Source organism: Perognathus longimembris, chromosome 2 (genome assembly GCF_023159225.1).
Source record: "Perognathus longimembris pacificus isolate PPM17 chromosome 2, ASM2315922v1, whole genome shotgun sequence".
NCBI classification, from domain to species: domain Eukaryota; kingdom Metazoa; phylum Chordata; class Mammalia; order Rodentia; family Heteromyidae; genus Perognathus; species Perognathus longimembris.
In genome coordinates this window covers 89,748,544-89,772,220 of record NC_063162.1, presented here as the reverse complement: position 1 = coordinate 89,772,220, position 23,677 = coordinate 89,748,544, and the positions used below count along the sequence as shown (strand labels likewise).

General features: G+C 41.8%; 1 protein-coding gene across 1 annotated transcript in view; it reads left to right on the top strand.

The window, feature by feature from the left end:
- The window catches only part of Dnah11 (dynein axonemal heavy chain 11), a 292,006-nt gene that overhangs the window by 147,296 nt on the left and 121,033 nt on the right, over positions 1–23,677 (top strand). The window contains exons 45-53 of the mRNA XM_048339712.1: positions 1,470–1,601; positions 6,308–6,481; positions 11,457–11,661; positions 14,669–14,834; positions 15,408–15,510; positions 17,135–17,374; positions 18,863–19,024; positions 19,244–19,437; positions 23,179–23,341. Coding sequence (XP_048195669.1) covers positions 1,470–1,601; positions 6,308–6,481; positions 11,457–11,661; positions 14,669–14,834; positions 15,408–15,510; positions 17,135–17,374; positions 18,863–19,024; positions 19,244–19,437; positions 23,179–23,341 — 1,539 coding nt within the window. The remainder of the gene's footprint in view (positions 1–1,469; positions 1,602–6,307; positions 6,482–11,456; positions 11,662–14,668; positions 14,835–15,407; positions 15,511–17,134; positions 17,375–18,862; positions 19,025–19,243; positions 19,438–23,178; positions 23,342–23,677) is intronic.

The window sequence follows — 23,677 nt, the reverse complement described above, 5'->3', positions numbered from 1 at the left end:
AAATGCATAATAATATTTGGGGAAAAATGGCTGCTCCCATCCTGATGGAAGTGGATTGCCCTCTGGTGGATTGTTAGCTATGCTGAAGCTACTATGCTGAAGCACTCATGAGAAAAGGTCTTCAAGATGGCTTTAAGTAAGAAAGTGGATTGTAGAACATGGTGTTTACATTAATTTCTTGTTGACATAAAGTGAATAGGGATAAATATTATCGTGTGTGTATGTGTGTACACATGCACCAGTATTGGGGCTTTAACTCAGGGCCTGGTTGCTGTCCCTGAGTTATTTTGCTCAAGGCTAGCACCCTACCACATGAGCCTCCCTTATAAACTATCCTGTACTAGGTGGCTTCAAGTCGAGATCATCAGATCTCAGCCTCTTGAAGAGCTGGGATTATAGGCACAAGCCATTATTTTTTTTCTTTTGTATATTTCTAGTTTATCCAGTGATTGTCATGTCAATCATTTTTTTTTGGAAATATCTACAGAGTTTTTCTTTTGTTTGTTTGTTTTGCCAGTCCTGGGGCTTGAATGCAGGGCCTGGGTGTTACCCTGAGCTTGTTTTTGCTCAAGGCCTACACTTTACTGCTTGAGTCACAGCACCACTTCTGGCTTTTTCTGAGTAAATTATTGGAGATAAAAGTGTCATGGACTTTCCTGCTTGGGCTAGCTTCAAACTGTGATCCTCAGATCTTAGCCTACTGAGTAGCTAGGATTACAGGTATGAACCACTAGTGCCCAGCCTCTATGTAGTTTTCACTTGATGAGGTATGGCCTTTGTGGAAGTCATTTGCACATGATAGAAACAATTCTTTCATTTTCATTTAATTTTTTAAAAATTGTTACCAAGAAAGATGATACATACCTGTAATCCCAGCTACCTGGTAGGAGGATTGCAAATTCAAGGCCAGGCCTGGCTATATAGTATGAGCCTGTGTCTAGCAAACAGAAATTAACAAGTAAACAACCAAACAGATAGTTTGCTCATGGATTAAAAGTGATAGATTTTGGTACTACGGACTTTGATACCCAAAGCAATAGATTTTGTCTCTTCTAATTTAGCAAATTTGCAAAATTTTGAGAAGTTGTATAATCTTTTAAGGATAAAGTAAAGTTGACAAAAAGTCCTGTGATAGTAGAGCACGAATGGCTCACCCCTGTCATCTAGCTACTCAGGAGGCTGAGACCTGAAGATCAAGGTTTAAAGCCAGCCCAGGCAGGAAACTTCATGAGACACTTATCTCCAATTAACCAGCAAAAGCCCAGAAGTGGAGCTGTGGCTCAGGTGGTAGAGCACTAGCCTTGGGACAATGCCCAGACCCTAAATTCAAGCCCCACCACACACACACACACACACACACACACACACACACACACACACACACACACACGTGCTCACTTTGAATCTTCTACACTATTTTAAAAAGCTGTCATTATCCCACAATGATGTCATTTTCTGTTTGTTTGTAGACTATTTGTGCACTTTTGGAATGTCTATTGACTCCTGAAAATGTCCCTCCTGACAGCCCGAAGGAGGTATACGAAGCCTACTTTGTCTTCACCTGTGTCTGGGCATTCGGAGGTGTACTGCCCCAGGATCAGGTAGGCCCAGGACTGGCTTATCAACTGGTAGTGCTGGGTTGGGGCTTATAATATGTGATGAAATCTTACTTTTATGCAATGCTAAATGTCTGCTCTTTCTCCTGTTCTCTCCTGAGCCTGGGCATCATGCAGGAAGTTCCACATTGCCAATACTTGTCACCTTGGCTACCAGCTCTACATGCATTGCTGTCCATACCTTTCTGATAACTCCATCTCTCTCTGGAACATCACTTCTGATCTTTAAGGCCCATCCCAGTGCACCCAACATGCACTAGTTTCTCTGCCCCACACCCAACCTTTCCTTCCCTTATCCTGTCCTCTACCCCCGGGGCATATTCCTTCCTTCTGCTCTGGTTAAAATCCTGGGGCATTGTTTCTGCTTCCTTTTATACCCCACGATCTCAGTCACTTCTTTTTAAGTGAACATATATTTGTAACATAAGAAAGTTTCATTGTGACATGTCTATATATGCATGCAATGTTCTTTAAACAAACTCATTCACTTTACCATATTTCCATTGCTCCTACCCTTTTCAAACTGCATTGGGTGAATTTCATTATTATATATAATATTAATATGTAATATACATATTATATCATATATTATTATATATTAGTTTATAATAACATATACCATATATGTGCACACATACATACTTACATATGTACATGGGAGAATATTACCATACTACTCAGTCTTCCTCCATTTCCCTTCTCTCTTCCCACTGATCCCCTCCTATACAATCCCCGCTTTTACATGCATGTCCTGTTACCATTGTCACTATTTCCACTATCGGTCTTAGTTACAAAGTAGCTGTTGAGTTTGTCCTCTCATCATCCTGACAGTTTTAATTCAGAAGCAGAGCATCTTAGAGGCCCCGGGCTCCCACAATGTCTTAGTCTGCTCAGACAGTGATTCCAGATGCCACATATGAGGAGACTTCAACAACAGAAACGAGATTCTCATCATGCTGATACTGGAAGGCCAGGAGAGGGGGTGGGATGAGGTGCCAGTGAGTATGGGTTCTGGTGAGAACTGCCTTTTTGGCTTGCACATGGCCTCTTCCTCATTGTGCCTATGTGTAGAGAGAGAAACACAGCCCTCTCTGGTTTCTTCTCATAATGGTGCTCCATCTATCATGATGGCCCACCATCATAGTTTCTTCCAAACTCAGTCATCCCTCGGCCTCCATCTCCAGTGCTGTCCATCAGCGTGGAGCTTCCATGCATGAACTAGTGAGTTGAGAGCTGCTCTCCAGAGTGTATTGTTGTCTTCAAATGGCTGTCCCTGCCTCGAGCCACTGCTGCTCAAGTCTTCTCACAGACTGTTCCCAAGTGGTGACCTCCATCAACCCAGGTGGGGCTAGTGCTCTTTTCTATCTTTTTCTTTTTTTTTCTTTTTGGCTAGTCCTGGGGCTTAAACTCATGGCCTGGGCACTGTCCCTGAGCTTCTTTTCCTCAAGGCTAGTGCTCTACCACTTGAACAACAGTTCCACTTTCAGCCTTTTCTATGATTAACTGGAGATAAGAGTCTCATGAACTTTCCTGTCTGGGCTGGCTTTGAACCATGATCCTCAGATCTCAGCCTCCTGAGTAGCTAGGATTATAGGTGTGAGCCACTGGTGCCCAGTGGAGCCATTGCTTTTCATGGCTCTCTCCTTCAGCTTGCAGGGAGTTTTCCATGGCTTCTGATGTAGGAGAAACACATGAGAAAAAGCCTGCACATACTCAGATATACACAAAAGCACACATACTCACATACACATATATGCACACTCATCTTGGTCACACATGTGTACCCACAAATACACTCATACATATTATGTATTCACATACACATTCATATACATACCTATACATACATATGTACACACACTCATATTTGCTCTCATATACACACATACAATCATACATACACAGGCACACTCACATGCACACTTATACACATGTGGACATATACTCATGAACACATGCATACACATACATCTCACTTGTATATATACTCTTACACATTCACACATATACACTTAAATATACAGCACACATCCATGCATCCATGTATATATACATTAACATACATACTCACATGCATACCTACATTCTCACATGCATACACACATACACACAGACACTGAACAAGAAATGGATCCAGTTCTTACCATTCTCCTGGAGCTATAGATTTATCTCACGCAGTTCCTGTAATGATTTTTCCCCCTAAGTATCCTCATTGTGTGGATGACAACAAGCTCAGTGTGGCAGCAGAACTGTTCCCCTGGTGAGAAATAGGGCAGCAAAGTTACCATCCTTGTTTGTGCTCCAGAGACTTCTCCCCCATGTGACCTCAGTATCCCTTGTCACCACAGTGTCCCTGAGTGGCTGCTCTGTTATGTCAAGAACAAATAGCATATATTTTATACAGAGATCATAGCCCTCCAATACCTTTCCAGGTATAAATAAAGAATGTCCTCAGAAGGCATCACAGCCACGAGTGGCTCGTATTTCTGCTGGATCATTGCTCTGGAGTCTAAAATAAGTGGCTGATGCTGTCTGTAGGTCAGTTCTGCCTGTGGTCACTAGGTTATCCTAGCTCATATCTATAAATACACATGGCCGCCTCATGGATCTTATTTCAGCCCTTGTCAGAATCCAGATGACCTCCTATGATCTGCACAGATCTCCACAGAGCAGCCTCTGCTCCTGCTTGGAAGGAGCATCAAGTGTGAGTGGCTTCAGGGGCTTCTCCTGAAGGTACGGTTTATACAGATGTGGGTCTCTTCTTCACAGAGGTCAGATCCCCCTCCCCCCACATATATCACATCTTGGCTTTTCTTGCAGCATCATTTGCAAAGTACAAGCCTGAAAATCAGAAAAAATGTGGACAGCTGAGACTGTTCGATTCTTGATGTAATACCTCTCCTCCCTCCCAGTGTTTCCTAATCTTTCCAGTTCCCCACTTTCAGCAGCCCTACACTCAGTTACTTAAGCTTGGCAAAACCAGTCATCTTCCACTCCCATCTGCTCATTCTGCAATAATACTCAATGTTATCTGAGGGGTCAGGAACATGAATGGAAAAAGACTCAAGAAATGGCCTGTGGACTAACATTTAATTATTGTCACCCTTTCTTCATACTCCCCATCTCTCCCAACTCCATTCATCCCTTCAAGTTTTAGGGGTCCATTTTCACATATGTATATTGAGTAGTGTGACTCACCCATCAGCCTTTTTTTTGTTTTGGCTGGTCTTGGGCTTGAACTTGGCAAAGGTGCTGTCCCTGAGCTGCTTCTGCTCAAGGCTAGTGTTCAACCACTTGAGCCACAGCTGCACTTCCAGCCTTTTCTGAGTAATTTATTGGAGATAAGAGTCTCACAGACTTTCCTGCCCCAGCAGGCTTTGAAATGTGATCCTCTTCTCATCCTCCTGAATAGCTAGGATGACAGGCATGAGCCACCAGCACCCAAGTCTACCCACCACCCACTAGTTTTGATGTAAAGTAGAACTTACATTTTTTGTCAAGAATGGTGCCTGGTGAATGATAGTCTCTTAATCATTCAGACCACATCAGTCTGGTTTGCCTTAAAACCAAATTTTGTAGGGGGATAAAATATTCCAATGACCAGTCTAAAAGTAATTTCAATGAACCTAACCTCATGAGCCCATACATGATGACACATGATAGCCGAGCTGCCCAGTCTGCCTGCAGTGGTCCACCTGTCTACTTGTGAGTGCCCTAGACCAGCACTGAGAAAGGCCTGCAGTCCAAGGACAGAGGAGCAGCTATGTATTGGCAGTAGACACATACACATATTAGTTCTAGGGTTTACCAAAATCTCCTAGGCCAGGCCACCCTATGGCTGTGGGAGAGGCTGGGCCAGCTTATCCTATGGATGTAGGCATCATTAAGCCAGACCATTCAGTGGATATAGCCAAGGCCAGGCCATCTTGGATTTAGAGGGTTTTGATTAATACTGGTACCCAGAAGCTTTTTTCCTTCCTCTATTTTCCAGCATCCTAGTCTAGCAAGAGAGGGTTTGAATTGGCATTAGGTAAGGTCACGGACCTTCCAGCCCAGCAAGCCTGCGTGCTGCCTCTCTGTATGTTCTCTGTGGACAGGATTTGGTCTCTGTAGACTTTTCAGCCAAGCGTCTCAGCTTCATCCTGCTGGAAGCCAAGCCCTGCTATCTCCATCTCCTCCTCTGTGTGTGGATCTAGGTTTAGTATGTTTCCATGGTGATTTGTAGGAGGCCAAACCTCAGTGGTTCACACCTATAACCCTAGCTACTTAGGAGGCTGAGAGCTGAGGATGGAGGTTCAAAATCAGTTCAAATAGGAAAGTCTATGAGACTCTTATCTCCAATTAATCACCAAAAAGCCAGAATTGGATCTGTGGCTCAAGTGGTAGAGCACTAGCCTTAAGCAAAAACGCCTAGAGACTGCACCCAGGCCCTGAGTCAGTCTGTCTGTCTGTAGGTTGGTCTGTCTACCTGTCTACCTACCTACCTGTCTACCTACCTACCTGCCTTTCCATCCATCCATCCATCCATCCATCCATCCATCCATCCATCCATCCATCCATCTGTCTCTAAGAGTTCCTCAACTCACCAGACTTGTGGGTTTCATTTGTGATTTGGCTCTGCACATTGCAGAAATGATGTGATTTTGCAATTACTTTCTGTCTACAATAAGGGTTTCTCTTGGTCTCTTCAGCTCTTCAGTTGCCAAGCTGACTTCAGTCGATGGTGGCATAAAGAGATGAAAGCAGTAAAGTTTCCATCCCAGGGAACCATCTTTGATTACTATCTGGACCACAAGACCAAGAAATTCTTGCCTTGGGCTGACAAAGTTCCCCAGTTCTCTATGGATGTGGACGCACCTCTACAGGTGGGTGGGTGTGTAGAATCATGCTGATTTGAGCCTTTGTTTCAGAATGGTTGGCCTTCACCAGATGGAGAAATCTTTGTATTGATATGCATAGCATATAGCAAAAATACTTAATGAGCTGGCTTATATTTTTGCAACCTCTTCTTTCTCTCAATTCTGTGGTATTTATGAGTTTGGGGAAATTGGAGGCATAGTTAAGTTAATTCACTGATTCTTATTTCTAACCTTCTGTAAGTTTCTTAGCACTTTTCACATATAACATCCTTCTTTGATCCCAGCCCTAGATTTCCAAGGCAGTAATGGCAAACCTGCTTCTTTATTGTTTCTCTCCACAGACTGATTGTCCATCTACCTTTCTCTTATAGAGTGAATTATTCTTTGTCATCTTATTCTGCTATTATTTCCTGTTTATTATATTTATTTCTAAAAATCTTTTTTTGCCCACACCATAGCTTGAATTCAGGACCCCAAGCTCTCATCTAACTTATTTGCTCATGGCTGGCACTCTGCCACTGAAGTCATGCCTTCAGCTTGGCTTTTTGCTTGTGATGGATGGTTATAGACTCTATCTACCAAGTCTCAACTTCCTGAGTTTTGGAGTATAGGCATGAGCCACTAGCACTCAGCTGTTAACATCATTCTGGTTGATTTTTGAACTTGTTATTTAGAATAGAACTATGTGGACAGAGTGCAGATGATTTATCTACATCAGCAAACAGACAGCTAATATCAAATAACAGAAAACCCACAACATTTATTTCCTTGAGCTGGGACTAGAAACTCAAACTGGATACCACAAACAGGCATTTACTTACTCCCCATGAGTCTAGAATTCCAGGGTTTTACCAGCAATCTGGTGTTCTTGGCCTATCGTAGCCTGACTCCAATCTTCACCTAACATTTTCCCTATGTGTGTCACTGTATTCAAATCTGTCTCCTCTGCTTACATTGGTTTGCTAGAATTTCTTTGAGAAAGTATGACACACTGAGTGGCTGAAACAACAGAAAATTGTTCTGTCATAGTTCTGGGGGCTGCAAGTCCAGGACTGAGGTGTTGGCAGGCATCATTTTTCCTGAGGCCTCTCTACTTGGCTTACAAGAAGTGACGCCTCTCTCTGTGTCCCACATGGTTTTCTCTGTGTGTGACTCCTTGGATACTACCTCCTCCTGTGCCCCAATTTTCTCTTCTCACAAGGCTATCAGTTATATTGAATTAAGTCCAATCCTAGTGGCCTCATTTTAACTTGGGCACCTCTTAAAGGCCTGGTTTCCAAATACACACACCAGAGTACTAGGGGTTAGGGCTTCAGAATAGGAATTTTAGAACAGATAAAACTTAGCTCATAAACACTCTGCCCTCAGTATTTTCTAGATCCTCTGTCCTTCCAACATACCAAATCCATTCACTTGTTCTGCTGGCCAAAAGCCTTTCCCCATTCCAGCATCCACTCCAAGTTCTAAATCAATATATGCAAGTTGTTGTTTTTTTTGCCAGTCCTGGGCCTTGAACTCAGGGCCTGAGCACTGTCCCTGGCTTCTTTTTGCTCAAGGCTAGCACTCTGCCACTTGAGCCACAGCGCCACTTCTGGCCGTTTTCTGTATATGTGGTGCTGGGGAATCGAACCCAGGGCCTCATGTATACAAGGCAAGCACTCTTGCCACTAGGCCATATCCCCAGCCCCAATATATGCAAGTTTTGGTAACACTTGGTGTGGTGTTTGCTGAGACAAAATTCTTTCCCAGTCTTAAAACCAGATAAGTTATCTCTTGCAAAAACATATTGTGGGGGGGGGGGAGAGAAATATGATAGACTTTTTATTTTACACAGGAGAAAGAAGAAAATGGCCACTGGGCCACAAATTTCAAAGTCGAACAGAGAAAATTCGGTTACATGGTTCCAACTTGAGAATAATCCTCTTTGGCTTCTTACTCTTCTCTGGGTCCACTGATGTGGCAGTGTGGTCCCTTCAGTGCAGTGTTGACAACTTAAGTCAGTTGTCCCTGAGGTGGCAGCTGTACCCCATAGCCCCATACAGCAGTCCTGGCTCTGAGGCATGGGGTGGTAGCATCCTGACACACTGAGTTCACAGACATGTCTTACTGTCTGGAACTGAGGGAAGAACAGCCTCATCCTGTTTGTTGTGGGTCCATGATAGCATGGTAGCTCTTTTCACCTTTCAATTGCCTACGGAGTCATTTTTCTCTTAAATGATAACATGTTTGCAAATAGATGTATGACTTAATTGTCTTATTTTATAGAGTCCAAAAAGTCTTGCAGCCTTGCTTCATTCTGTCCTGCCTCTATTCTTTCTAATCAAACCTAAAAAACTGGGGTCCCTCAATCCCTTCCAAAGGCTAAGGATGAAGGTAGTACCCTAAGGACTTCCTTCTTAGTCCTGTCTCCTTATTCAAGGTTCTAGCACCTTCTAACACTGCCACATTAGGGACTAAACCTTTAACATAAGGCCCTTTGGAGGAGTCATTCATCTAAACTTCAGCAAGTGAACTGGGTTGAACAGTGGGGCGGGTGGGGGAGGGCTCTGTAAGAAAGGAAGAAGCAGAGATGTGGGGATAAGGAACCAGTGATGGCCATTACAGCTACTTTGTGTATTTTGAAATCTCTCCTCTTCTTCATCCTGCCTAACAATATTATCTTACTGGCTGAGAACTTGCACTTGAACAAAAAAGTCCCTAAGATATAAACACTGATACCATGCGCTGATTCACCATATTGGCTGTTCCAGATGTGGCCATTTGATTAACAATCTATTTACCATATTAGAAAAGAACCATGGGAGTTAATAAAATAATAATAGCAAGTAGTAGCATTTGATTATCATAAATTAGCCCCTTTTACAAATGGTCTGCATAGATTAATTTATGCTTTATAAGACCCCCGTATGGACTATTATTAGCCCATGTTTCCATGTGGGGAAACAAAGACAAGGTTAATGTGTCACAGTTCCACTGGTAGTAAGTATAAAATGACATAGTCCTAATTTATGCGGCTTTCCAGAACACTAGATTTTTGAATTTTTAAATACTGGAAAAAAAAACTAAGAAGAGTGGGTCACACTGGAAAAGAAGAGCAGACTTCAAACCATGGCAGTATGGCTCCAGAATCCATGCTCTGCAGAGTATCCTATATGGGAGGTGAAATGGAACTCTGGCCTCCGCCAGATCCAGGAACCATCACTGGCTAAGATTCTGGTCCAGTTACCTGTGCTTTCTAAGCTTTAGCATCATTGTCTCTGAAGTGGAAATCATAATAAGAACATCCTCATCTTATATGTTATAAATGCCTGAATCATATAGCATCACACATATCATGGACTTAGTGGAGTCTCACATACTTGGCCCTAAAAAGTGTTACTCTATTGGTATGATTATGTGATGAAAAGGCCTGATAGCCAAAGTCAAAAGCAGATGACAACTTAGTATGCTAGTAGCTCATGTCTATAATCCTAGCTAGTCAGTAGACTGAGATCTCAAAAACTGGTTCAAGCTAGGCACTGGTAGCTTACACAGGCAATCCTAGCTACTAAGGAGGCTGAGATGATCATGGTCCAAAGCCTGCCTGGGCAGGAAAGTTCATGTGACTCTTATCTCCAATTAACCACCAGAAAACCAGAAGTGGGGCTGTGGCTCAAAGTGGTAGAACACTAGCCTTGTGCAAAAAAAGCTCAGGGACAGTACTCAGGCCTTGATTTCAAGCCCCACATCTGACTAAATAATAAACAAACTGTGGCTCACAGCCTATCTAAGCACAAAAGACTGTGAGTCCTATCTTCAAAATAACCAGCAGAAAGCCAGACTGGAGGTGTGGTTCAAGTGTTTAGAGTACCAGTAAACAAGCAAGTTGAGTGAGAAAGTAAGGCCTTGAATTGAAGAACTGGCACCAGAAAAATAAGCATTGAAAAAAATCAGGACTAGAACTATTTTTGTGGCACAGAACAGACTACCTTTCAAGAGACCTGGAATATCATTGAGTTTAAAGGCAACTTTGATGTAAGTGTCCATACCACAAAGATGATCTATAAAATAAGCTGTGCTCAGCATAGGATAACCAGCTAGGGAAGAGTGTCATTTGCTTGTTTGTACTGCTTATGAACAATAGGATCCTAGAAATAGTTCCCCACCTCTCTTTAAGTTTGGTCACCAAGAAATGCACCCAAATGTCAACTGTCTATTAATTGTGTTAAATTTGATTTTCTGTGTCTACTGTCCTGATCCTAGATTTTAATCTGTGTTCCTTGGGTCTAAACTTCACTTATCCTTGTTCTTCATTATATTTTATTCTCTAAGCCATTTCAAATCCTTTGTGAAGCAATAATGCTATATGAATAAACAAATAACCAATTTTCAAGTATAAGATTTGAGCTTTAGAGCAACTGTAGAGTTTTGCTAAAAACTGTAGCCAGCCCTTTTTGCTTTTATTTTTTCAGCTAGGGTCCCCTGCTTTTGCTGGGGCTTGCTTAGTTTTGCCTTGAACTTTAAGGCAATGCTATGGAGTTCCAAATGTGCTTTCAATTTTGGTGAATATGCCACTGGATGGCCACTATTGCCCTCTAAACTGGTCTCTTTCCACTTAGGCATGGATTTCATTGCCCTGGGCCAAGGCATTGCTCCAAATCTCATTCAGTTATTAGGTCTGCTGCTGAAGAGTGAAGGATACTTGGTTGCATGTCACTGCATTCCTTGAGTACCTAAGTCCAGGTTGAGGAGAGGGTGTCATTCTATGATTGGGAGCACTGAGGCACATAAATTAGTTCCTTAGGCTGTGGCACTGGTGTGTCTCAATTGGTCCACTGAAGCTGTGTTGTCTGAACTTAGACAACTCAGAATCAAGTGGATTCTGTCTTCAAGTTAAAAACTCTTTGGATCTCAATTCTTAAGTGGGCCACATGTAAAATTTTGGTGTCTCTCTCCTCTCTCTCTCTCTTCATTATGCCTCCCCCCCCCCCCCAACCCGCAGACTGTTCTGGTTCACACAGCAGAGACAACTCGTCTTAGGTACTTCACCGAGTTGTTGCTTAAAAAAGGAAAACCGCTCATGCTAGTGGGAAATGCAGGAGTTGGAAAAACAGCATTTGTGAGTGACACTCTGGCAAGTCTCTCTGAGGATTACATAGTGTCCCGGGTGCCTTTCAACTACTACACGACATCCGCAGCCTTGCAGAGTAAGTGTGTCTCCTCTCCTATACCAGAAATGAGACCCGTAGGTGCCAAACCTGGGGCAAGCTTGCAGCCCAAAGAGAACATGGCTCCTCCTAGGTTCTCCACAGCTTGCTCAGTCCTCAGTAGAATTCTTACTTCTCATCATCCAAGGTAAATATACTTTAATAATTGCTATTGTGAATTTAGACTTCATATTTTGAGTATAATCATATTTGAGTTATTACTCTTTAGAACAGCAAGTATTTCCTTTTTTCTTTCTTTCTTTTTTTTTTTTTTTGCCAGTCCTGGGGGCTTGAACTCAAGGCACTGTCTGTGAGTTTTTTGCTCATGTGAATTACTCTACCACTCCTGGCTTTTCTTTTTTCTTAGTTAATTGGAGATAACAGTTTCACAGATGTTCATGCCCGTGAAAGATTTGAACTACAATCCTCCGATCTCAGCTTCCTGAGTAGCTAGGAGAATAGGCATGAGCCACTGGCACTGGCTTCCGTCCTCTACATTTTTATGTTAACCTCAAACCAGTTGGTTACTTTTAACTGATTTCATGGAGTCAAACACTGTATAGGAAGAGCTCAACAAAAGGACTGACTTAGGACAAATGCATTAAAACTGTATTGATGTTAACAATAGAACACAAGTTGTTAATTAAATCTCAAAATAAGTTTTAAGAATAATTTTCAGTGTTCAAATACATGTCAATGTTTTCAATAGGAAATCTGGTGCTTGCTCAGAATCAGGAAGGACATAGAAGTAAGCATGGGCTATAGAGAGAGCAATGTTGGCAGCCACAGGGTTAAGACTGAAAGAGAAGCAGCAAAACTCTAGTCTTGGTTGTTTGTTGAAACTTGAATTCAGTGAATATAGGTTCCTAGGAGAAGATGTATGTGGTGTGTGTGTGTGTGTGTGTGTGTGTGTGTGTGTGTGTGTGTGTGTTCTTACCTGTCTCAGTGGAGAATACCAAACTTTCTTACACATTTATATAATCTCAGCCAAAAGTGATTTTGCTGTCATTTTTCTTAAACAGTTTATTATTATCTTTGTGAGTAAAATAGCTAGAAGCAAAGCCAGCATTATTTCACTCATTACTTGAGCAAATACTATGTTTCTCAGGCCTTGTGCTTGAGTATATGCTTTTGTGGTCGTTGTGGTTGTTCTTGTTCACAGACATGAAGGGAAGAATCCATTTATGACTTGTAAATAAAGAATTAGGCTTTTGTCCAACAGCTGAACAGCTATGTAGCTACAATGTTAGTAGACCTAGTTCATTGGCAGCAGGGGTATAGACATAAATAAGTTTAGAGATAACTTGTTAAAATGAGGACAAGAAAGAGCTCAAGTTGTCAGTGTGCGTTCCCACTTTTGGATAGAAGTATCAGCTCAAACACATGTGGTAGAGAGGAAAATGGTGGGACATATTTAATGAGCTGACAGATGTGCAGCAATCAGGTTAAGAAATCATGGAAAGCTGGAGTGCCAAGTGAGTGTTCTACAGATAAAATGACCAGCTACCCAGCTTGTGAAAGGGTTTTCTGTCACATAGGACATTCGTGTTAAAATTGAGGCAGTTCTGGGCAACTCGGACTAACTAACCACCATGATTATAGAGAATCAGACAAAAACATAGGAGACAGTATTTCCCTTGGTAGGGAGTAAGGAACTGATCAGGCGGGAGTCTGAAGTAGGGAGAGCAGTCCTTTGATCAGTGTAGTAGGTGAATGTAATATGACCCTAGGCCAGAGTTACAGAAAGGGAAGTAACACGTTTGGAATGTAAGAAAATGATATGGGGTACCATTTACAGAATGTGTATGATCAGATAGGGGACTAGGAGAGAGTCCTATGAAATTCTGTATCTAGCCAAATGGGTGAGTGTTAAACTCCTAAGCAGATAAACACGGGATGCAAAAGGAAAGAGGTAGGTTGTGAGGGGGAAGTGATTACATTAAAATAGAAAGAGATAGGTGCCAGTGGAACTGATGTCCAGCCAGTATTTGAACATGTGAGGCTGTTGCTTGAAAAGGATGTTTCTCCATTATACATGTCTTTGTTTACTTCTTTCTTGATTTAACGAATAACTTGTTGTAGTCATCATCAGGAACACAGCCATTAACATGGCAGTTTCTTTGCCTGAGTTATTTTGTTTTTGGTATTTTGTGTTTTTGCTATTCCTGAGGCTTTAACTCGGGCCTGGGCACTGTCCCTGAGCCTCTTTGTGCTCAAAGCTAGTGCTCTACCACTTGAACCACAGCACCACTTCTGGCTTTTTCTGAGTAGTTTATTGGAGATAAGAGTCTTTTTTCTGCCTGGACTGGCTTTGAACCACAATCCTCAGATCTCCGCCTCCTGAGTAGCTAGGATTACAACAGGCATGAACCATGGGTGCCCAGTCCCAAGTTATTTGTAGTCTGAAAAGAGCACCATGTGATTAAATAGTAATCTAAAACATACTCTTTTTAGAATTTTCTATACCTGTGACTCTCTGACATGCATCAACACAAGTTCTATAGGCACATGTCAAAATGTGACTTTATACAAGAGTAGTACCACCCTCTTGGGCTTTGTGCTTCAGTGGACTGCAAAAAGAGTATGGGCACTTTACTTAGCTATTCCTAGACTGTCCTGCAGGAATTATGAAGAGACTGGGAGACCAGTCAGTAGCTGGGTCAGCAGAGAGCCATAGTTAGAGTGGGTGTGGGGGAAGAAAATGCACAGAACACCAGTGAGACTGTCTTCAGTGTGATGAAGATACTGTGATGTTACACACTGAGTTGAGCTCTCCAGAAATAAAAGCATTGGAGTGAGCTCTGACAATAGGCAGGAAGAAAACAAGGAAGCACGACATAGGAAGAGGTAGCCAGAGACACATCTCTGGTATTAAATAATGGACAAGTGATATTTGCTACCAGGGGACAAATGAATCAAGAGGAGAAGAATTTAAGGGCAGGGAGATTAAAGACAGAGATGTTACATTCTGCAAGTCATGGGTAGACAGAATGTCTATTTATTTCAGGAATCCTTGAGAAACCTCTAGAGAAAAAAGCTGGTCGGAATTATGGTCCAGCAGGGAAGAAAAAACTGATTTATTTCATTGATGACATGAACATGCCTGAAGTGGACTTCTATGGCACTGCCCAGCCTCACACTCTGATTCGACAGCACATTGATTATGGACACTGGTAGGCATCTCCCTCTATTTCCTTCTCTTCTGGAATCTGATCATTATAATAGATAAGCATTTCCCATAACACCTTTGGGACTTACTTTGTACCATTTTTGCATCATATTACATGTCAGAGTTTTGCTTCAGAGATTGAATAGGAAAGTAACCTAGAAACGTAACTATCCAGAAAACATGTCTTTTTTTTTTTTTTAAGAATGAACTCTCACTAAATTGCTAAAGTGAAGCTTAACCTTGTTGTGTAGAGTGTAAGCATTTGGTTGTATTGCACTTTGAAATCCATGACATGAAACACAGGACAAGCTCCACTGAGCCTTATGGGTACAGGATTTTTTCAAGAATCAATGAATCAGTAGTAGTTTCTATTGATTCAGCTTCAGCTCTTGATCCTGGCATCCAAGGAGCTCTGTCAGGTTTCTGGCCTGTTGTTATTGATTGGCCCCTAAACATAACTAACAAGGTTAACCTCAAGGTCAGACCAGTTGGTGATGAAATTCATTATAAACTGGCAGGTTGCATTGTGTTTGTGTCTCTTGTTTTGGATTTTAAGGCTGTCTTTTCTGTCCTTCAGGTATGATAGACAGAAGGTGATGCTTAAAGAAATCCACAACTGCCAGTATGTGGCCTGCATGAACCCCATGGTTGGCAGCTTCACAATCAACCCGAGGCTGCAGGTAGGGCCTTCAGTACTGCTCTCTGCCAAACCCCTCAGATGTCACACCTGAAATGGTATCTCTTGTTTCTTAAGGCTTTGGAGTATACAGTAGGATTTCTGCTGGACATTTAGATTGGCATATTAGATTTTCTTATTATTAATTTTTAGAGTAAATATAAGTTGTTAGCAAAATCATCTGAAAGAACAGTGTTCCTTGTAGTCTCTCATTCCCCTTCCCCCAAACAAACTTTATTCTGATAGCTTCTCACATTAGTTATAATTGCTGAGGCAATTGTGACTCTGTGTGTGTGTGTGTGTGTGTGTGTGTGTGTGTGTATGTGTGTGGTTACTGGCATAAGAACATGTTTGCTCCCCATCTTCTTTGGGGAAATGTTTGTTGCAACTACCTGCCCGTTTTTGAATTAAGATTGTGTTAAGGACTGGGAATATGGCCTAGTGGCAAGAGTGCTTGCCTCGTATACATGATAGAAAACAGCCAGAAGTGACGCTGTGGCTCAAGTAGCAGAATGTTAACCTGAGCAAAAAAGAAGCCAAGGACAGTGCTCAGGCCCTGAGTTCAAGGCCCAGGACTGGCAAAAAAAAAAGTGTGTTAAGTTTTAGGACTTCTCTGTATTCTGAGCATTAGTTTCTTAAGTGATGAACTTTTTACCATCTCCCTGATCTTACCATAATGGTTAAGAATGTTATTGCATTAGGATCATGTGGTGCAAAAACTGTTTTAGACTGGCTTCTTTCCTTAGCTTGGCATCTCATTAAATGGTTTCATCATTTATTTGTGTGTATAATGCTAATACTGGAGCTTGAACTCTGGGCTCCTCACACTTGCTTGAGCTTTTTCCACTCAAGTTTGGTGCTCTGTCACTGAGCCACACCTCTGTTTTCAGCTTTTTGCTGGTTAATTGGAGATAACAGTCTTCAGGAACTGTATATCTGAGCTGAATATGAATTATATTTCTCAGATCTCAGCCTCCTGAGTAGGTAGGATTAGAGGCAGGAGCCACCGCCACCTGTCAGATTATTTCTTTGAATCGTAGGATATGATTCATTGAATGTACACAGTGTATTCATTCCCCTATTGAAAACAGCCTGGTTACTTTCAAATTTTGGCAGGTAGGCATAAAGCTACTATAAAAATAAAGGCATAATATTTTTCTGTGTACAGATAGCTTTAGAATAGTGACACCAACCCGCCCACCCACCCCCAATGCACAAGTAACAACCCAGCAGTTACCTTCCCCCTGTCTTGAGTCAGCTGGGATGAGCTCCGTGGCTGCTGAGCTTGGCTCCCAGACGGATTGTTAGCTAATCTAGCATGGTGTTCACTGGAGTGATTGAGACAGTGCAGCTCTGCTTTTAGTGTATCTCCACCTTTATACACCTTTCAGAGCTCCTAGAAAGTTCAGAGGCTTAAGAAAACAGGTGCAGACTTGCATGACTGATGGTGACTGGCAGATTCAGTCACCTTGCCCCTCATTCCACAGCACAATCAAATCACCTAGTCCAAGTGGAAAAGTACTACAGAGTTCCATAGCTATGGGGCTGAATACTGGGAAGAGCCACTTTTTGCAATTTCCTGGTATAGTTTTCCATACTTGGTACTACTCCTTTGCTTTTCTTTTCAGAGACATTTCACAGTGTTTGCATTCAACTTTCCCTCTGGGGATGCGCTAACCACCATCTACAGCCACATCTTTAGCTTCCATTTGCAGCAGCAAGCGTTTGGTCCATCAGTTCTCAGAAGCGGCCCCTCTTTGGTCCAGGCAACAATAGCAATCCATCAGATGATGACAAAGAACTTTTTACCAACAGCCATTAAGTTCCACTACATCTTTAACCTAAGAGACCTGTCAAGCATCTTCCAGGTACTTTGACTGCTTTGCTCTGTGAAATACTTCTCAAGTAGAGGAGTCATTACAGAAAATGTTAATGGCATTCATTTGTAGAATTTATATGTGGGGTTTTATGCTTTCGTTTATACTTATAAAATTCTCTGGGAAGTAAATACCATCTGTTTATTTCTGTCCAAATGCAAAAGTGATGGAAGGGCACAAGAGGTAAACATTAGCACTTCTTGTAGGAGATCACCTGTAACCTCCTGACTTGGTTACTTCCAAATAGCTCCACCTGTTAATAAAAACACCACAGTGAAAACTAAGTTTCAGTACCTGAAATCCAGAGGCACTCAGATCATGCCAGAAAGGGATTTAGTAATAGAAGCAAAGGGAGAAATTGGAGCCCATTAGATTGAGTAAGTGCTTTTTATATTAAGTGCCAAATAAGATAAGCAATTGGTCATGCTTTTGCATAAAGCATTTGTGTGTGATTTTATGTACATATTAGGAGAAAACACAAAATTTTAATCATTTTGCTTTGATATTGAAAATTGCCCTGCTTACCTGGTGTGTTAGTCAGCTTTCTGTTAACTGTAAAATATTCCTGAGACAACAACTTATGAAGCAGAAAGGTTAATTTTGGCTTATGGTTTTGAAGGTTTTAGTCCATGGCTAGTTAGTTCCATTGATTTGGCCTGTAGTAGCACATTGTGTTTGGCAGGGGTGCATGGTAGACCAAACTGCTCACCTCGTGGTTGGAAGAGAGAAAGAGCAGACACAATAAAGATAAAAAAAATAACAAGAGAGAATGAGAGAGGAAGGAAGGAAGAGAGAGAAAGGGACCAGGTCCTTTCAAAGGCAGTCCCCCAATAACCTAAAGTCCTCCCGCTGGACCCCATGTCTTAAAGGTCCCACTACTACTTGGGGAGCAAGCCTTTACTATGGTGACCTTTGGGGAACATTCCAGACCCAAATTGCAGCTGGCAGAAAGAACAGCATTTATGTATTGAGTTATAAGAGAATTCTAAGTCTGGAACTCCTTGAAATGAGTGCAAAGTGATTACCATGTAGAGCGGATATAATTGGAGGGTTATTTCTTACAGTTTCTCTGTGAAGGAGATAAATGTGAAAGCTTCCCAGGACATCTTTGTGTCTGTAGAACTTTCCTCAAGATCACTCCAACACCTGCCTCAAAACCATAACATTAGACAATAGCTTGTTAATAACATGGCCCATTTCCTTTCAAGTCTCTATTTCTAGCACCTGCCAGAAAGACTGTGCTTAATGAAGTGTTGTCTAAAAGCAGAGTTTTATAATCGTAGACTATCAGAAGGTGAAGCTACTTTTATACACACACACACACACACACATACACAAATGCACATGTACAAACTCTTATTGTTTGTTTTTTGAGTCCACAACATTGGGTATATAAGTTAAACAAATGTTAAAGAGAAACTGATTGGGAATGTCATCATCTTTTGCACGAAAGTTGCATTTCCCATTTTTGCCTTATAGGGGATTCTGTTTGCATCTCCTGAGTGCTTAAAAGGTCCCAGCGACTTAGTGCACCTGTGGCTTCATGAGTGCTGCCGTGTTTATGGAGATAAATTGGTAGATACAAAGGATTGTGACTTGTTTCAGAAAAAAATGCTGGAAACTGCTTATAACTATTTTGAAGTAAGTGCATGGGTGTCGGAAGTCACCACTTGCTCTGGTACCAGCTGGCCTTGGAGATGAGGTTAGAGGAGACTGTGAATAAGTGGTGGGAGAGTTTCTTCCTACAAGAGCTGACATCCAGGACTGTATGGATGGACTTGGGACAGTCTCTCCTCTGTTCGAGGATCGATTGGTTGGTCTGCATGACTGAATCTGACCATTATCTCCCTTGTTCTGCAGGGGGTCAACTGCCAGGTGCTGCTTCAACAGCCCCTCATTTATTGCCACTTTGCTAACAGCGGGGACCACCCATGTTATATGCCAGTGAAGGACTGGGATGTGCTGAGAACAATTCTTACAGAAACATTGGACAACTACAATGAGTTAAATGCTGCCATGAATCTTGTCTTATTTGAAGATGCCATGCATCATGTGTGAGTTAAATGAGGATATTTTCCCCCAAAACAGGATGGCTAACAGTACATAATTTTTCTCCAGTTGATTATACTGACTTGATTCTTTCTTGATTTCTTGATTCTTGTCATAACACACTAAGCCTACATGTCACTATGATGTCACAATCTAAGTTTCTTCCTTAGAGGCCCACTTCTGAAGTACCATTACATCCACCCTAGATTTCATTTCATCATGACCTCAGCAAATAAGAATAGCAGGAAAAGGAAATAGGAGTAATTTATTCAAAATCACATGGTTCATAAATGGGAGAATCAGGAATGAAATTGTTTTTCACGGATTAAGCAGGTTTTGTGGAGTACCTACTGTAGGCCAGAGAGGATCACAGCCAGTTTCTTCAGTATCTGGGCAAATTAGAACATAAAAGGGGAGGGTATGTTTTCTTAGCAGAAAAATTAAAAGAAGGATGACTATCCTGGGGTACAGAATGACCCATAAGGCCCTTGCTCTCCCCAGATGCCTCATGCAGTGTGTGTGTATTACACACCACCACATCTTCCCTGGCACACCTTGTCCCCAGTGCTGTGCTACAGCAGTGAACCCCACCTCTCATCCTTTCTCTGATGGAGTTTATAGATTAGGACTAAAGATAGACATTTAAAGTAACACAAATAAAGAGGCAAGAAAAATACCAAAAAGTGATGTGTCAATCTGAGAAATAAATGGGTGATTCTGATGAACCAGAAAGTGTTGAGGTTTTGGAATTTGCGGGAGGGAGGGAAGGTTTGGAATCTATGCGTAGACATAGTGAAATGTTTGGGGAAAGTGAACTGAGTCTAATCACAAAAATCACTTCTTATTTGCCCATAATTTGGAGGCAGCTGTATGTAACATACATATCTTCATTCGGACTGTAACCTGTCTTATGAAGTCAGATGTAGCATTTTCTCAGTTTTTGATTTAGAGTATTTCAAATTTCAGAATTATGGATACAATATGTTAAACCTGTATTGGGATTCCTGAAGAGGGACTGGCTCTCCTTAAGAAGAGGTGATGTTTAAGCTAAGATGAAAGCAATAAAGCAAATGTGATGGAACTATCAGGGAGGACATTGCATATGGAAAGCAGGTTTCATGGGGGTACTGCCAGAAGCATTCTAGAACCAGAGGAAAGGGTCAGGAGGCTTTAGCACAGAGAAAACCCAGGGAGAGCAGGAATGGTCTTACTTATTCAGGGCACTCCTCTGTGAGATGAGAAGGAGTTTTGGTGGTATCCTAAGAGCAATGAGAAAGGATTGAGTGGATTTAGTATGGCTCATGTAAACAACTCACATTGATGCTGCTAAGTGCACAGCCAATAATATCACTCTATTCAACACAACTCTCCTAGTTCACATCGGCACCCTTAGTTCTCATCAGGCTTTCTAGTCAGTCACAATAGGCAATGATTTAAAAGGGAAGAGTCAGGTATCTCACACCTGTGATCCTAGCTACTAAGGAGGCTGAGATCTGAAGATCATGGTTGGAAGCTAGCCTGGGCAGGAAGGTCTCTGAGACTCTTATCTCTACTTAGCCACCAAAAAGCTAGAAGTGGAAGTTTGACTCAAGATAGAGCTCTGGCCTTGAACAAAAGAAAGCTTAGGAGCCCAGACCCCAAGTTCAAGCCCCAGGACTGACACAAAACAAAAAAGAAGAAAGAAGGGAGAAAAAGAAGCAATGGAAAAGAAAGAAAGGGAAAAAGAAAGAAGCCAATAAAAAGGAGGAGGGAAAAATAAAAGAAGGTAATCCAGAAAAAGATATGGAGGATTCCACTTTTAGAAGAATTGCTCTGAAATGTTCAGCTTAAGTTCAGAAGGAAGCCTTCAGAGGACTCCCCCTCCTCTGCTGAAAGCTTGCTAAGTAATGATGATGTGTTTGATTCCTTTGCAGTAAACCCCTGATTATGCAGATAAAGGGGATTTTAGCTAGACTCTGTCATGGGGTTATTAGCACTGAGTTGTAATTATCATGCACTGGTAACATGCATAGGTCATGGCTCAGGTGAAACAGGCATGAGGTAAAGGATTTTTCCATGCAGTCCTTTAGTCTTGGATTTCCGTGGCCAAAGGGGCCAGAGAAAGTGATCTAGAAGTTGGCTTCCTCACCATTAGAGATGATTGAGGAGCATGCCCCTTTGTGTCCTGAAGAGTATGCAGGCACTTAGCAAGCCTTATGTGGTAAAATCTCAATAAAAGGAAATGAAAACCTGCATTTGGAACCTGAGCCTTCCCTCATGTTTTCCCAATGTGGTTCTTTTGTGTGGTCACACAAAGTAAAATTTAATAGGATAAATGAGATTAAAAATAAAATGTCTTTTAAGTCAGGTTCCAGTGCCTTACACATGTAATCCTACCTATGTAGGAAGCTGAACTCTAAGGATTACGATTCAAAGCCAGCCTGGGCAGACAAGTCCAAGAGACTCTTACCTCCAGTTAGGCAGCAAAGAACTGGAACTGGAGAAGTGGCTCAAGTAGTAGAGCAGTAGTACAGCCTTGAGTTAAATAGCCAAGCAAGAGCCCTGAGAACTCTGAGTTCAAGTCCCAATACCAATAAAATAATAATAGTTATTGGATGCTTTTGAAAGTGTTCCCAAGTGCTGATTGTAGCATAAGTGGCCCTAATTTAATTTTTTTTCCAAAACACTTTCAAAAACAAATATCTAGGATCATTTGGGCCTGGATTTCAAAATAGCAACCTATAACAGCCATGCTGCAAACAGGTTTTATACTTGGGCATTTTATATGCTTATATTTTGTTTTTCTTAATACAACACAATTATGACTAATTTCTTCAAACCCACATGTCAGTAATGTTAAAATCAAGTTACTCATAACTGAAAAATGTTTCAGTGGTATCAGTAGCCTAAACTTTCAGATCTGTAGAACATTGTAGAACAAAAGATCTTTCTGGAAGTTTCACGTCCAGATACTGAAGGCGTCAGTAAATTATTGTAGCATGGCATAGGCATGACAACGTCTTTGCTATGATGGAAGGATGCATCCAATTAAGAGACAAGTATTTCATCTACTTAAGTGAACCACATGTAAGTGTCTTCTAGTCTGTGAACACATCTCCTGCCAAAGTCATTCTACAGCAAAGATTTCAGGAACAAAATGTTTTTGGACTGTAGTACTGATGTGCGATTAGTTTCTTTCTTGCCCATCAAAAATCTTTGAAGCTTAGACACAAGGCCTCGAGTTTATTTTCAAGTACAGTGGTAAGTCACAAAGCAGTAAGAGTCCAAATGTTCTCATTGGCATTGGTGGCTCATGCCTATAGCCCTAGTTATTCAGGAGGCTGTAATATGAGAATCATGGTTTGGAGCCAGGCTGGGCAGACAAAATCTGAGAAAATCTTTATTTCCAAAGAACTAGTAAAAATGCTGGAAGTGGAAGTGTGGCTCAAGTAGATGAATGTTAGCCTTGAGCGAAAATGCCAGGTGGGAGTACAAGGCTCTTAGTTCAAGCCCTAGTACCAGCATGCACTGGCCCACACATGTGTGTGAATGTACACACACACACACACACACACACACAGAGTTAGTAGCCTGGAAAAGTTTTCTAGCCAAATAATTCAAGGACAAGAAACATGAAAAAGACTAAAGTTTCCAGTAAAAACTGGAATTTAGTCTCTAAATATTGATCTTAAAAAAACAAAGCCAGAGCAAACCCTGTGTCTGATTATTACAGATTTTATGTTGTGATGTGTGTTCTCCATCCCCAGGTGTCGCGTCAGCCGCATTCTCCGGACCCCACAGGGTCACGCCCTTTTAATCGGAGTTGGGGGCAGCGGCAAGCAGAGCCTGTCTCGGCTGGCAGCTCACATCTGCGGCCTTGAGGTCTTTCAGATTGCTCTGACTGAAAGCTATGGAATCCAAGAGCTCCAGGTAAGGAAAGCTGGCTAGCAGGGAAGTGGCCCCTTGTTGCAGGGTTATGGTCAGAACCCCTTCTGTGGATGGCCAAGACCCTTAAAATGACAACATATTTGCATATGATATATTTGCATATGGCATATTTGCATATGACATATGCACTTCCCCTGCACACTTTAAACTTTTGCTTAAATAGGTAGACTTTGGGGCTAGGAATATGGCCTAGTGGTAGAGTCCTTGCCACATATACATGAAGCCCTGAGTTTGATTCCTCAGCACCACATACATAGAAAAAGCCAGAAGTGGTGCTGTGGCTCAAGTAGTAGAGTGCTAGCCTTGAGCAAAAAGAAG